At 36.8% G+C, this 14,737-nt stretch overlaps 1 protein-coding gene across 1 annotated transcript in view; it reads right to left on the bottom strand.

Moving 5' to 3' along the window:
- The window catches only part of FAM171B (family with sequence similarity 171 member B), a 64,752-nt gene that overhangs the window by 22,697 nt on the left and 27,318 nt on the right, over positions 1–14,737 (bottom strand). The window contains exon 2 of the mRNA XM_023259537.2: positions 1,441–1,674. Within this exon, the coding sequence (XP_023115305.2) occupies positions 1,441–1,674 (234 nt within the window). The remainder of the gene's footprint in view (positions 1–1,440; positions 1,675–14,737) is intronic.

Raw genomic sequence — 14,737 nt, 5'->3', positions numbered from 1 at the left:
GTTTCAGATTCTGTGTCCCCTCTCTCTCTCTGACCCTCCCCCATTCATGCTGTGTCTCTGTCTCAAAAATAAACGTTACAAAAATTAAAAAAAATAGGTACAATATTATATGCGGAATATTTTTGCCCTATTTTTTTCATTTAAGATAAAATAAGCATTTCCATCCCTCATTAGAAACTCTTCCTAACATTGTCAAGGTCACTTATGTCCTTTCTTGAAATATCAAGACTTAACCACTGTACTAGTATCACATATTTAGATTGTTTTCATTTTTACCATTATTGCAAAAAATAACATTTGAATCAACATTCTTATGTACAAAGATCTGTCAGCTTTAGTTATTTATATATTTTTAGGATAGACTCTTAGCAGTGGAATACTGGGTCAAAGGTGAAGATTTGGAAGACTTTTGACACACATATTTCAAAATCGCTAACCAGATAATTTTGCTGACTTGTACACCCACCAACCATGTTCGAGAAAGCTCACTATACCTCACTCTCTCAGTACTATGTTCACTTTTAAAAAACTTTTCTAAGGTGAAAAATCTAAGAAATGTGTATGTCTTTGGTACAGCAAATCTGAGACTATTAGGAAAATAAAACAGTTTGTCACATCTAGTAATCTTTTGTTTTTCTGGTTTTGAAAAATTCCAGGTAAGGATTTTGCCCATTTACCTTATTTAGTTAGGACCTGAGTGTTTTCTAACTAATTTGTATGAATTATTTACATACTGAGGCTACTACTCCTTATTTTCTAATATTTTCCTATTTTTAGACATTTTTTGAAATATAATTGATGTATGACTTATTAGCTGCCGGTGTCAACATAATGATTCAATATTTATATATATTGCAAAATGATTACCACAGTAAGTCTGGTTAATATCCACCACCTTACATACATTCTTCCCCCTGTGATAAGAAGTTTTAAGATATACTCTTAGCCACTTTCAAATATAGAATACACTATTATTACCTATAGTCACATGCTGTATAATACTTTTGTTAAAAATAGTGCAATCTACCTTTTACGACATCTTTCATTGCTTTTAGGTTTAAACAGGCCTGCCTCATGATTCACATAAATCTAAACTTTTTGCCTCTACTTTCAAGAACGTCCTTGCACCATCTGGCCCACCCTGCTCCTCACTAATCCTCTGGGCATGCCAAGCCTCTCACCACCACCTGCAGACAAGCTCTGTATCAGAGCAGAGCTCTTGCTCAGGACTCTTTCAAGCCTCTGTGAGGAAAAAAAAAAAAAAAAAAAGACTTTCACGTTTTCTTCCAACTGGCACTCCTTTCTAGCCTCTCTGTATTGACTTCACATGGGTTGTCTCATTGTCAGTTTACCAGAACAAGAGATTCCCAAAGCAGGAAAAAAAAAAAAAAAGTCATGTACATTTAAGTAAAGGCTTTTACACTGTTGTTGAGTGCTTACTTGGCATTTTCCCAGTCTTCCAAGGCAGAGGTGTCAACACGTAGCCATCCTTGTAAGCAACAATGGTTAAGCTGAGCCCTAATTTATAGGGTACTTTTATCAACACTGCTCCATTGTTCTTAGTTACTGTGGAATTTGTTTTCGTGTAGTTTACAAACACTTCTACAACTGCTTGACTCAGGTACTGACGACTGATGATGTCATTCACCTGTACTTTCAGCATAAATACAGACACTGGAAGAGAAAGAAGCCAGAAATAAGAGCATGTCAGATCCTAGGGTGCATATGTCACTATACCTTCAAATGTCATTCAAGACATCTGAATAACCATACAAAACTGATAAAATCTGGAAACACATATGTATGGATGCATTGACACAGGGGGAGAAACATTCCAACAAATTCATTATTCTTTCTAAAACTGAATAAATTTTTATTATTAATAAGGCACAGTGTTGTTATCCCAATTTTTTTCTGCCAGTAAAAAGGAGAAGAAAAGGAAGCAGTGAATAAGGGGAAGACAGAGGTTCTGTCTTCAGAAAAACCCATTTTCACTTGGCCTCACTAATTCTAATGCTATCAAGTAACTAATTCAAAATATAGTCAAAGTTCCTAGAATAAAATGCAATCTCACTAAACCTTAGTGCATGACTAGCTCCTTTATTTTGTTCTGTTGTCTGGAAAGCATGGGATGTGTTTCAGTTCCAAATTACCAAATATCAAAATAAAATCTTTAAAATACCAAGAAGTATATTATCTGTTAAATATGTAAGAAAGCACAGTAAGATAATCAATTGAGGAAAATAAGAATTAACTGGTTTCTAACTTAAACCTACAGCTTTATAGATCTTTGACAATATGTTCATGGATATACCAATGTTAATGTCTCATAAAAAAAACTTGTATCACCATGGAAATGCCTTTGTAAAGCCTGTATCACAACTTTACCACCTTTGCCAAAGAGGCCTTCTCTTCTGCTATTAATGGGCTTTGGAGTCAGTCGATGCCCATCTCTGCCATTCCCTAGATGTGTGACTTTGGGGAAGTTACCTCTCAAAGTCCATTTGCTCATCTGTAAAATTAGAATAGTAACTACTTTGAGGTAATAAAATGAAATAATGCAAATAATGTGTTCAGCACAGAGGTTAGCTATCACTTAATATCATTAATAATAAAAATTATTTCTCCACAGTTGGAGACCATTTCACAAACATTAGTGTCATCTGTAAGAAATAACTCATGAGGACTGATGTTGTGGGTATACATTTGCCAAAACCCATTTCACTCCAAATATTTTTTCACAAGAATAGCAGGTCAGGTAAAAAATCCTTGTCACCATTGCCTGAGCTGCAATATTACTACCAAACTATTCTTACACCTTATATACTCTAACTTTGTTAAAAATAAACTAGATTTTAAATTGCTTTTGGACCATAACAAAGACATTTTAAATACAAATCGAACTACTGCAGTAATCACCCAGTCCTAGAAAAGATGCAATCTAGCAGGCTAGAAAAGAGCTCTGATCCTTTCAAGACTCTAAAATTCAAGTTAAATGTTATTCAAACACTATTTAATCTATTTAGACACAAAGATTTTTTTAGTATATTTCCTCTTCTGTATGATAATAAAATGTTAATAATATATAGAATAATAATTATAACCACAAGAACTAAAATGTGTTGAGGGTTAATGAGTCAGGCATTGTGTTCATTTTTAAGTGCATCATTCCATTTACTCTTCAAAATCCTAATTACAGAGACATTATTGTTTCCTTCATCATATATATTGGTAACTGTGGGTTAGGTTTGTAAATCATCCATGGCCAACCCGCAGTAGATGGAAGTAACAGGACACAAACTTGGGACCATCTCTCCTCAAAGTGTGTGCTCTTAAGCCACTGCATTACAACTGCCTGATTTAACTCTTTTCTTTTTAAGTTTATTTATTAAGTGTGAGAGAGAGCACAAGCAGGGGAGGTGCCGAGAGAGAGGGGGGGAGACAGAGAGACAGAGAGAGATTCCCAAGCAGGCTCTGCACAGCAGTGCAGTGTGGAGCCTGATGCAGGGCTCGAACTCACAAAGCTAGAGATCATGAGCCAAAACCAAGAGTCCGATGCTTAACCGACTGAGCCACCCAGGCACCCTGCCTGATTCAGCTCTTAAAAGCAATCCTAACCCCAGTTTAGAGTGAAGAGATGGGAAGAATGAATTGGGAAAAAGGAAAGAAAAGGGAGGATTATATTCTGGATAGCTATACCTTAAAATGAGGTTCCATTAGTCTGTCTAAAAAACTGTTAATTTCCAGGACAACAATCTCTACATATTCAAATGTATATATGGAGAATAGAAAACAAAGCAAAATATATATTACTGATATTTATCCATACCTATGCCCTCTCAGCATTTTTAATAATAGGCAGCTTTGTGGGAGGTTAAATTATTTGTGATTAGTCATTACTATCATTGCTTTTAATAAATTCAGGAGCATCAGGTACTAAAAGGTCAACGAAGCCTTGGTTTTTAGCACCTACTGTTCCTCAAATTATTTATTTTCCCATCATTTTATAAGTTCAGCCCATTACTCTAAAATTAAAAAAAAATCATGTAACATTTAAAATCAAAATGTGAAGAAGGGCTGTGGATAAACACATGTTCCTAATGCCAAGCCTTGCATGTATATTATCACAAAAATCTCAATATACTTTTATAAAATATGTGATATCAAGTCTACTTTACCAATGAAAAAATGAGAATTCACATAAGTAATGTGAACTGCTCCAAGTCTCACTCATTTTAAGAGGTCTTGTTAGCTGAAACACGTCCCTGTGAATGACTGCAAAGCCATCTTTACACCATGTAACAGGGAGTCTTGGGATCACGCTACTAAAATTAATTCAAGGAATATATTGTTGCAATTACTGAGAAATGCTTATATAACATGAACTAAAAAGAAAAAAAGGGGGGGGCGTCTAGGTGGCTCAGTCGGTTAAGCGTCCAACTCTTGGCTTCCATCCAGGTCATGATCTCATGACTCATGAATTCATACCCTGCATCAGGCTCTTTGCTGACAGTGCAAAGCCTGCTTGGGATTCTCTGTCTCCTTCCCTTTCTGCCTCTCCCCCGCTTGCACTCTCTCGGTCTCAAAAATAAATCAATCAATATTTTAAAAAAAAGAAAGAAAAAGGAAAAAAAGGGAGCTCCCCAACAGACACACACATTAAACCATGGCCTTAAACTCATATGGGAAATATAACTCTTGTGTAAAAAACAAGTAAGACATGTGACATGATGGCCTCCTAAACTAAACGTCCTTGAACAGGTCCACCTAGAATAAAAGCTATGTGTAGAAGACAAATAGTTGCCCCATTCAAAATAATTCCTCCAACTGCCCAGCTCCTAATCCCCTAGATGAAATTTACTGAGCTGCTGGCACAAAGTACCTCACTAACGGGGGCTAGAAAGATTCTGTCAGGACCTCAAAATGTGGCTGAAGATACACAGAAGCAAATGGTTGCCGAAGCTGAAACATCTTAGAAAGTCTAGGAGCACCTACCCACTGAGCTTTCCAAAGTCTCCCTGCCCTTTGTCCTTCTAGAGGTGGGTTGTACATCTCCTCCTGCTGATCTGTGAGCTGTAGCATCATCCCTCCCCAGAGGCCCTTTATTCCTTGTAGCCAGAGGCAGATTCTGTTGCTTCCAAAGCAAGCACCTTGGATGATACAGGATACAACTGTAAACGCAGCATGTGTTATTTAATGGGCTACTCTATCTTCCGTAAGAGAAGGTACAGGAAGGAAGGATAATGTTATGTACCAAAAACAGGATAAAGCATATAAGAGGGAGACTGCACATAACTAAAAGGGAATTAAGATTCGCTAATAAAATTTAATAATGGGTCTTATTCAAATCAAATGTACCCACAATGGCTCCTTCAACAGCATCTTCAGGAGTAGGAATTCTGATTAATTCCTTTGCTATAACGATTAATTTCAGAAATTCTGAGAGCCTTTGATTTATAGACAAACTCCAGTGTGTAGTAAGATCTTAAGCGAAATTCATAAAAAAACCAAACCTGTGTCTTCTGTCTCCTCCTGTCCAAGTACAGTTGTCAAAATAAGACACACTAAAGGCTCCTGACATTCTGAGGCTGGATTTGATTCTTAATGTTTTCCAAAACATTTTTTAATCCAGAATGGATGGTTTTATTTTTCCACATGTAATAATTATGTTAAAGAATAAATTTGGTGAGAAAATGATTATCAAGTTCAGGAAAAAAATTATTTGCAAAGGTCAAATATTGCCGATCAAAATCAGTGTTCCTCTGAAGAGGTCCCGTATTTCTGCTCCTTAGATCTATTAGACTCAGGACATAATGTAGCCCTGACCAGCAGGGTCCTCTCTAGCTCAATTTGGAAAAAAAAAACTAATGCTATTTATGACATGCACATACACAGACACACACACACACACACACACACACACACACACACACACACACCAAGCTGAGTGTGAGAAACTTTATCTGTGTTGTCCAATTTCATCCTAATACAAACCTGCAAGACTTTCCCCCCATTTTAAGGCAAGGAATCTAAGGCTAGAGTTGCACAATTAAGGCAGGATTCACAGACAGGTTCATCTGACTCCAAGTTCTATGCATTCTACTCCCCACATCTCTTCTTGAAAACCAGTAGGGATTTGGTTTTTACCATATTCAGTAGCTTACTTGTTTCCTTCCAACCAGTGCAGAGAAGAAAGTGCAGAGAAGAATTTGCTGGTCCTATGAGCCTTTCACCCCATCCCTAGGCTGGGTTTGTGTGGCCCCAGCATAAGCAACAGCAAAAATAGCATTAAAAAAAACAAAAAGTCTCAGCTGGAAGCCTGCTTGCTGCTATTAAAGGGGCATAAACAATTCTTTCTCCTACAAATAAAAGGACAAGAATAAAGAATTGCCTGCCCAAGACTTAAATAGGACACTTCTGATTTCCATGGTGTTAACATTTTGATTAAGCAAACAGGGCTGGCAACCAGATGTTATAGATGTATATATAATCTCCATAACAATCCCCCTACTAATTATCCAACAAAAATACTTTGGCATTTAAATGGGACAGATTCCGCGATTAAACATATAATTTTCAACCACAGGTGCTTTTGTCTCCATAATCTATCCACTCTTCTCCGTTGCATTTTTCAGCTTTTCATGCACTTATTATTTTCTCTGTCACTTAATTATAATCATTATGTCTTGCCCACATAATCTTCTTTTCAATATGTCACGATTAGTTTAAAAATGGTTCAATATCAAATGATTTCAACTGCACCCTTAGAAAACATATAATCTAGATGTTGAGAGAAACAAGTAAAAATAAAATACACATCAATGAGCACAGTCCTAAGGTTGCCGGGGAAAAAATTAACTATCATATAATTAAAAGCATTGTTAAGTAATGAGAATAACTAAAATTCAAAAGAGTACTCTATACATAAAGAAGTGCTCTTGAAAAAGCATATTAGAACCAACACTATATTATGATTTTGCTATAAGATATAGATGAGTGAGTCAGTCTAATAGGGGTTTTAGAAAAATAAAGCTAGCTATTTGTTTGGGTGACATCTAGAGCTTGAAGTGGGTGGGCTGATAAATTATAACCCCACTTCTTTTCAAAAGAACTTGACATCATCTTATTATGTTGTTACCATTATGTAGGTTACAACTGTATCCATAGAGTTGTACCTTATTTTCAGATTTCTACTATACAAAAACTAGCCCCCTTCTTTTGTGTTATATTTCAAGCATCTACAATAATTTCATTTAATATGCAACATTTTTCTCTCTATGAATGTAATGCTAAAAACACAGTAGGTTTATAAAGCTTTTATAAATAGATCACAGATCAAATTTTAAGTATAAGATACTCTGACAATAAAATAAATTTTAAAACTTTACTAAGGTTTAAGCATTCAAATGAGAACTAGACTAAAAATGAAGAGCACAAAAATATAGTGGAATAAAATGGTTGGGAACAATTAGAAATATTCACCTACATTAATTCATCAAATGTTTATTGACTGCTCACTTTGGGCCAGATCTGCAGTAGCTAGGTATTAGGGATAAAAACATTAAGAAGAAACAGTCTTGCCTTGAGGATTAATTTAGAATCTATGTAGATGACAATCTGTATGATAAGTATCCACCTCAAAGAGATACCTTCATTCCCAGGTTCACTGCATCATTATTCACAACAGCCAAGATATGGAAACAACCTAAATGCACATCACTGCATAAATGGATAAAGAAAATGTGGTATATACATACAGTGGGCTACTACTCAACCTTAAAGAAAGAAGGAAATCCTGCCATTTGCAACAATACGGATGGACCTGGAAGACATTATGCTAAGCGAAATAAGCCAGACACATAAAGACAAATGTTATGATCTCACTTATGTGTGGAATCCAGAATAATCAAACTCACAGAAGCAGAGAATAGAATGTGATTGCCACGGGGTGAGTGGAGGGGGAGGTGATGGTCAAAGTGTACTAGCTTCAATTATAAGAAATAAGTTCTGAAGATCTATACAGCATAGCGCCTATTCCTAATAATATGTATTATATATTTAAAAATTGCTAAAAGGGTAAATCTTTAAGTGCTTACCACAAAAAAAATTCATTGTTAATAGGGATGGGAGGAAACTTTGCAAGGTGATGAGTACATCTATGGTCTTGATGCCTTGATGGTGATGATGGTTTCATGAGTATAACTCCACACTCATGGAGCATATACATTAAATATGTACAACTTTTTACATGTCAATCATACCTTGATAAAGTAGTTTTAAAAAGTATCGAAAACTGTGGATTTAGTATTTACTTTAGAATCAGTTCACACTATCATTTTTTGAACAGGGAGAATGTTGATATTTTGAGTTCAGATCTCTAAAGGGCCTGCCCATTCATTCTTGCTTGTTTTCCATAATCTGACTTTTTGGTCTATTATAATAGAGACTTTGTGGTGAGAACCCAAAAGATGACAAACTTCTGGCTATGACCCAAATCAGGCTTTATTTGTACTTTGCCATTTTCATACAAGATATCCAGTCACAGAAATTTTAATTTAGTGCTAACTATATAAATATCTTAAAATGTACACAGAAAACATCTGGCCCCAAATTTCAATGTCTGGGTATTTAAAACCTTTAGTAGAGACGTAACAATCATGATTTCACTAAAAAGAATATAAATTAATCCCCAACTCTTTAGCCTGGCATTCAAAATCTAAGATCTGGCCATCATCTTCCTTTCGAGCCTTATCTAATTAGGGGTTGACAAATGACAGCCTACAGGCCAACTCTGACCCACCACTTACTACTGTAAATAAAGTTTTCTTGGAATACTGCCACAGTATTCATTTATGTATTGCCTACAGCTGCTTTCGCTACAACAGCTGAGTTGATAGTTGCACCAGAGGCCATATGGCCTAAAATGATCTATCTGGCACATTACAGAAAAACTTTGCAGACCTCTGCTCTACTGTCACATAAATGGGTCAAGGGTCACTATCCAAGACCAACCCACTTTCTTGCTACATTATTCATTTCTTTCTTTCTACTGAAAAGTCTCCCTTTTTTTTTCCATCTCTCCCTGCCAAAATCCTACTCCATTCTTTAACATTTAGCTCAAACACCCCCTCTTCAAATAAATTTACTCTTATTTCAGTCAGATGGGAACTTCTCTTCTGTACCTGCTAGTCTAACGCCACATGATATATTCTGGCCTTTGCTTTGCTTTCTGTTTATTTGTCTTCTCTGTGAGAATAAGTTTCTCCACAATCAATGCATTTCAAACTCAGCCTTGTGTTTTGCTGGAGTTTAGTAAGGGATTTAGAATATGTATTCTGAATGGAATAAAGGTCAGAAGGAAAAGTGGGGAGAAGGAGAGTAGGAGAAAGAGGAGAAATAAAGGAAGAGAGGTAGAGGGAGGAGGACACAGAAGATCAAAAGCGGCCAAACACCAGGGTAAGAATGATAACTGTAGAATTTCCACAGAGGCCACCTGAAGTTACAGCTAGCTTCCTAACCCCACTATTTGGTAAATTTTTTTTTAATTTTTTTTTCCAACGTTTATTTATTTTTGGGACAGAGAGAGACAGAGCATGAACGGGGGAGGGGCAGAAAGAGAGGGAGACACAGAATCGGAAACAGGCTCCAGGCTCTGAGCCATCAGCCCAGAGCCCGACGCGGGGCTCGAACTCGCGGACCGCGAGATCGTGACCTGGCTGAAGTCGGACGCTTAACCGACTGCGCCACCCAGGCGCCCCTATTTGGTAAAATTTTGAGTTTAATCTCAGTTACCCAGTGAGAAATATATTATTGCAACGATCACAGCAACAAATAAATATTAAAATTCCTTTTCCTTTTCCTTTTGGAAACTAGTATTTTTCCTTCTTTTTCAAAAGAATATTTGACTGGGAAATTTTGACTAGAGAATAATATAGAAGTAGCAAAACTTGCTTAATAAATATAATGCAACTGTATTACAGCAAAGATTAAAATTAAAATTTTTACTTCTGTTACAGAATACCAACATAGTTTGACAACTCTTTCTCCCAGGGTACCAGCAAAATTTCCCTATTTGAGTTGGAAGGAGGGTTGAAAGTTCAGCAAAAAAGCAAGGACAACAAAGAAGCTCGTAAAGAGAAAGGAGCATATGATTCCACATTCTGTAATGCAGAGTGGAAAGGGCTGCAACAGTTTACTCTTTCTGGCATTTCAAATGTGGACACATAGCCTTCTTTTAAAGGAACAAAAGGGTGCTGAATTTAAAAAAAAAAAAAAACCTCGCTAAAATAAAAAAGTCTCCTTTTCATTGATTGCTTAAGTACCACATTGGATCCAAAATTCTTACTGGCTCTGGAGTTTAACAAACAAACAAAAATCTGTTCCTGTTTGAAACAGAAACAAATTTATTTGCAGTAAATTAATATTACAGAGGAAATGTCAAATCTAAAAAGAAATCAAAGAGTTAGATTAAGAACATTATCTCCAAAGGTGAAACATGCTATAAAGCAAATAAAATACACATTTTCTTCATTTCAATCAGGGGCTTCAATGAATATGATTCACCAAAACTAATGAAAAGAATGACATAAAAAGAATCCTTATAATTTAAGAATAAGCACATTGCAGACGACTCAATGGGGAACAAATGAGAGGGCTGGACCATTAGCACTTGGACTCTGTTCCTTCTTACCCATGCAAAAGACCTTTTCCTCAATGCAAATAAGTCAGTCTGACTCCACTCCTAAAACATACTGTCCAACTCACTCCACAGGTATTTCTCATCCTGACTTTTATCTTTTCTTCCCAATTTTTCATCCTGCTTCTTAATCACTTACAATTACTCCCTCACTCACTCACAAATTCACTCATAAACTATGGTATACAGGGGTGCCTGCGTGGCTCAGTTAGTTAAGCCTCTTACTGGAGATCAGCTCAGGTCATGATCTTGCAGCCGTGAGATCGAGCCTCACATTGGGCTAAGTGTGTAGCCTGCTTGGGATTCTCTCTCTCCCTCTCGCTCTCTGCCCCTCGCCTGCTCACACATGCTGTCTCCCTCTCGCTCTCTCTCAAAATAAATAAACAGTTAAAAAAATTTTTTAAATAAAGTATGCCATATATGGAGGCACTAAATGTGGAGCAACAGAACCTAGAACCCAGAGAGGAAAGGTTAGGGATCAGTTTTTCACTTGTTTGAAAAGGCATTGGTCCCAGCTGCCACAGAAGTACTGGGTACCTAACACAGACTGAGGTGGAGAAAGGGCTTGCTTGACAAGCTAAAAGAGCATGCCCCCTTGCTCCAGGCATATACAGGAGCATTCATCAGTAACACAAACAACATCACAAGGGCCGCATTCCCAGAATCTAGCCAAGGAGCAATCATGGTCGTAGGCCCCACTGGACACATGCAAGGACTGAGCAACCAACTCTGCTGTGTTAACACTCTCCTCGCACCCTATTTTTCCATACTACCTTCTTTACATACTATATAATTTACTCATTATGTTCATTTTGTTTCTCCTACCAGACTGTTAGCTCTATGAGGGGCGCCTGGGTGGCTCAGCTGGTTAAGCACACGACTTCGGCTCAGGTCATGACCTCACAGTTTGTGAGTTCAAGCCCTGCATCAGGATCTGTGTTGACAGCTCAGAGCCTGGAGCCTGCTTCGGATTCTGTGTCTCCCTCTCTCTCTGCCCTTCCCCAACTTGCACTCTAACTCTCTCTCTCAAAAATAAATTTAGAACATTAGCTCTATAACATGGACTTTTTCATTTTATTTACTCCTGTATCCTCAAATAACAATCCTTACTTTTGAATGAATGATTGAGTTAGTGAATGAATTCCTTCCTCTGATACCATTAAGTAAGATCACTGGCTCAGAACTACTTAACTGCAAGGGAGGATGCAAATGTGTAAACTGAGGTAGATAAGTCTTGAAGTAGAGGGCAGGACAAGGAGATGGGTAAGCAATCATTTCTGCATACAGACTATTTGTAAGTGATGTACTTCAAGCTAAGTGCACGGTCTTTGATTCATTACCACTTCTTCCTTCGGTAATTTCTTTCAACAGATACATTCATTCTCATGATATTGAGAAAGAACTTCAAAACACAAGTTTTTTGTTAGGGCAACCATTGTTGCTTTAAGCAATTATATGAGGATCAGTTTCCACCAATTATTACTCAACTTTAATTTGTAGGATAATACTCCAGTAGATTACCAAGAAACCAGAATTGAAGTTGGAAGTAAAAATGGAACAAAGTAATTTATGTGAAAAAAAAAGACTACTAGAAAAACCCCATTTGGGAAAATAATAAAATAAATAAGAATATTTTTAATATAAAGTTTTTATTATATATATTTCACAATGACTTATATTTCTTAATACATCGCTACTTAAAAGGAATAACCGTTAGGAATCTTTGAGTAGCTCATGTTTTCCCCTAGGTGTTTCAAATATATGGGAGAGACAAGAACAACTTTAGAGAAACATTCATGAGAGGGAAGAGTGATGAAACAATGGAAATCGGGTTGGATGTGTTAGCTTGGGTACAATACCCTGTTGGGGATGATCTAAGTATAAATTGCTTACATTGAACACAAAGTACTATAGCCTCCTTTGCAATTTAATGATGCAGTGTTCTTCAGTACTCCCAATTAGTATAATTTATGAAATCTAGAGAAGACTATGTCATGCATGCCAAAAAGAAATCAAATTATTGCTATTTATATACCATCCTGAAAAAGGATTTAGTATACCAAACCGACAATGTCCCCCCAAAATTACCCCCCCAAGTTTCTAGAAAGGATGTAAAATCTCCAAACTAAATAATTGTAGAGTGTGATTATTATTTTGAACTGCACAACTCTGACTCAGGAGACCTGGAGTAAGAGAGAACTCATCACTAAAGTCCCTGCTAACACCTTTCTCTAGACTGGGCTTTAAGGTAGGTCAACTGTCTGTACCAACTGGGACAGCCAGCAGCCTTCATCTCCTGCCAAGGGATCTGTCCAGTACTGCCCAAAGACCGGCCTATCTATCCCTCCTGCAAACAGTTAAATTTTCTTTACCATTGTGTATAAAATGAATTAAAACTTTAAAGACAACTCAGAATCAAAGAATACAGTACTGTAAAGTACTTATTAGTACAGTGCCTTGAATCTAGTTAAGCACTTTTTTTAAGTACCTCTTTTTAATGGTTCCATATCTTAATGCTACAAAGAAATAGTGTGATTAATCTCCTCTCTTAGAATGTATGCAGAGGTTTAGCAACTGAATATCTAAAGCCAATGACATAATCAACAAATATTTAGGAAACAAATCTTCCGTGATACCTAAAACAAAACAAAAACATCAAAAGCCCGAGATTTGGGGCCACAGTTCCCAAACTGTGCTCAAAGCCAACAGAGGGGACATAAATTCAGAGGGGTAAAATTCCACACAGGCACGATAATAACAACATCCTCTGGACATCGCAGAAACTGGAGACCGCCCACGATTCAATGTACTACACTCAAATCAAGGCCATTCCATTTTGTGAAGTTGGGTGTTCAGTGACTGCTCTGATAAAATGCAAATACTGCATGAAAATGAATGTCAAACAGGAAATGAAGACGCAGTGTTCAATCTCATTCCAAAATCTGAGAAGTTGTGCCACGTCTAACAAATACATCCCATTAAGTAATCAGCAAGTATTTTTTTCTTGAAATGACTACTAAGTTGTTAGGTCACACACACAAAAAATTACTGAGACACTAAAGGATCTGTGAACAAAGAAAATTTAGGAGTCTTTGTATTTGTTTGCTACACAGTTTTATTAAGTACCTACTATATGTAAGGTCTATACTGGTCACTGTGAGAGATAAAAGGAAATTAGTTGCCCTCAAGTAAGTACATGAAAGAGTCAAATGGAAAGAGTGAGGGTACCAAGAAAAGTGCATGCAGAGTGTTTGAGTTCAGAGAACTGTAGAATTACACTATTCTGGTTAACAATGTTATGAAGCAAGAAATGAGTCATATGTGAATTCTGAATGTACATCTTTCTACAAAGTGCCTGTTCACACTTTATTGTCTTACTATAAATATTCCAGGAAACAACTGTTCTTTGAAAACACATGTGTTATTGTAAACACATATGTGTCTACTTAACTCTTTTCTGAATGCCTAATTGTTTAAATGAACAAATAAGTGAAATATTAAATGAAAATCTTACAAAACCTCAAGATTATCAGTTTGCATAAAGTCACTATTGTTACCGTTTCTAGGACACTCGACTCCCTTGACCTAGGACATGGTTTCTCAACCTGGGTAAACATTAAAATCATCTGGGGGAACTTTTGCTGTATTCCCAGGCCCCACTCTAGTCCAATTAAGTCAGAATCATTGCAGATGGGGTCCAGGGAGTCACAGTTTTAAAAGGTCCCAGATGATTCTAATGCATAGCCAAGGTTGAAACCACTGACCTAGGATAAAGAATAAGTATATCCCAAAGGGGCAGGGATATGACCTAAAGCCATCCTCTTCAGTTCAATTGTTCTGTCTCTTTTAATATAAAAGAATTTAAATTACTTATCTTGGATTGAAATGGGCATGCCCATTTACTCCAGGGCTTGCTGGTGGTTCCTCTGTTGCACACCCCTAAAGGCATGAACACCCCAGAGAATCGGAGATATAGGACACAGATGTGAAAAAAACCTAACCTTAGTGGCTGTGTCTGCTGATAGTTATTGTTAGTTGTTT

Source organism: Felis catus, chromosome C1, assembly GCF_018350175.1.
Source record: "Felis catus isolate Fca126 chromosome C1, F.catus_Fca126_mat1.0, whole genome shotgun sequence".
NCBI lineage: Eukaryota > Metazoa > Chordata > Mammalia > Carnivora > Felidae > Felis > Felis catus.
This window is presented reverse-complemented; position numbering and strand designations above follow the sequence as displayed.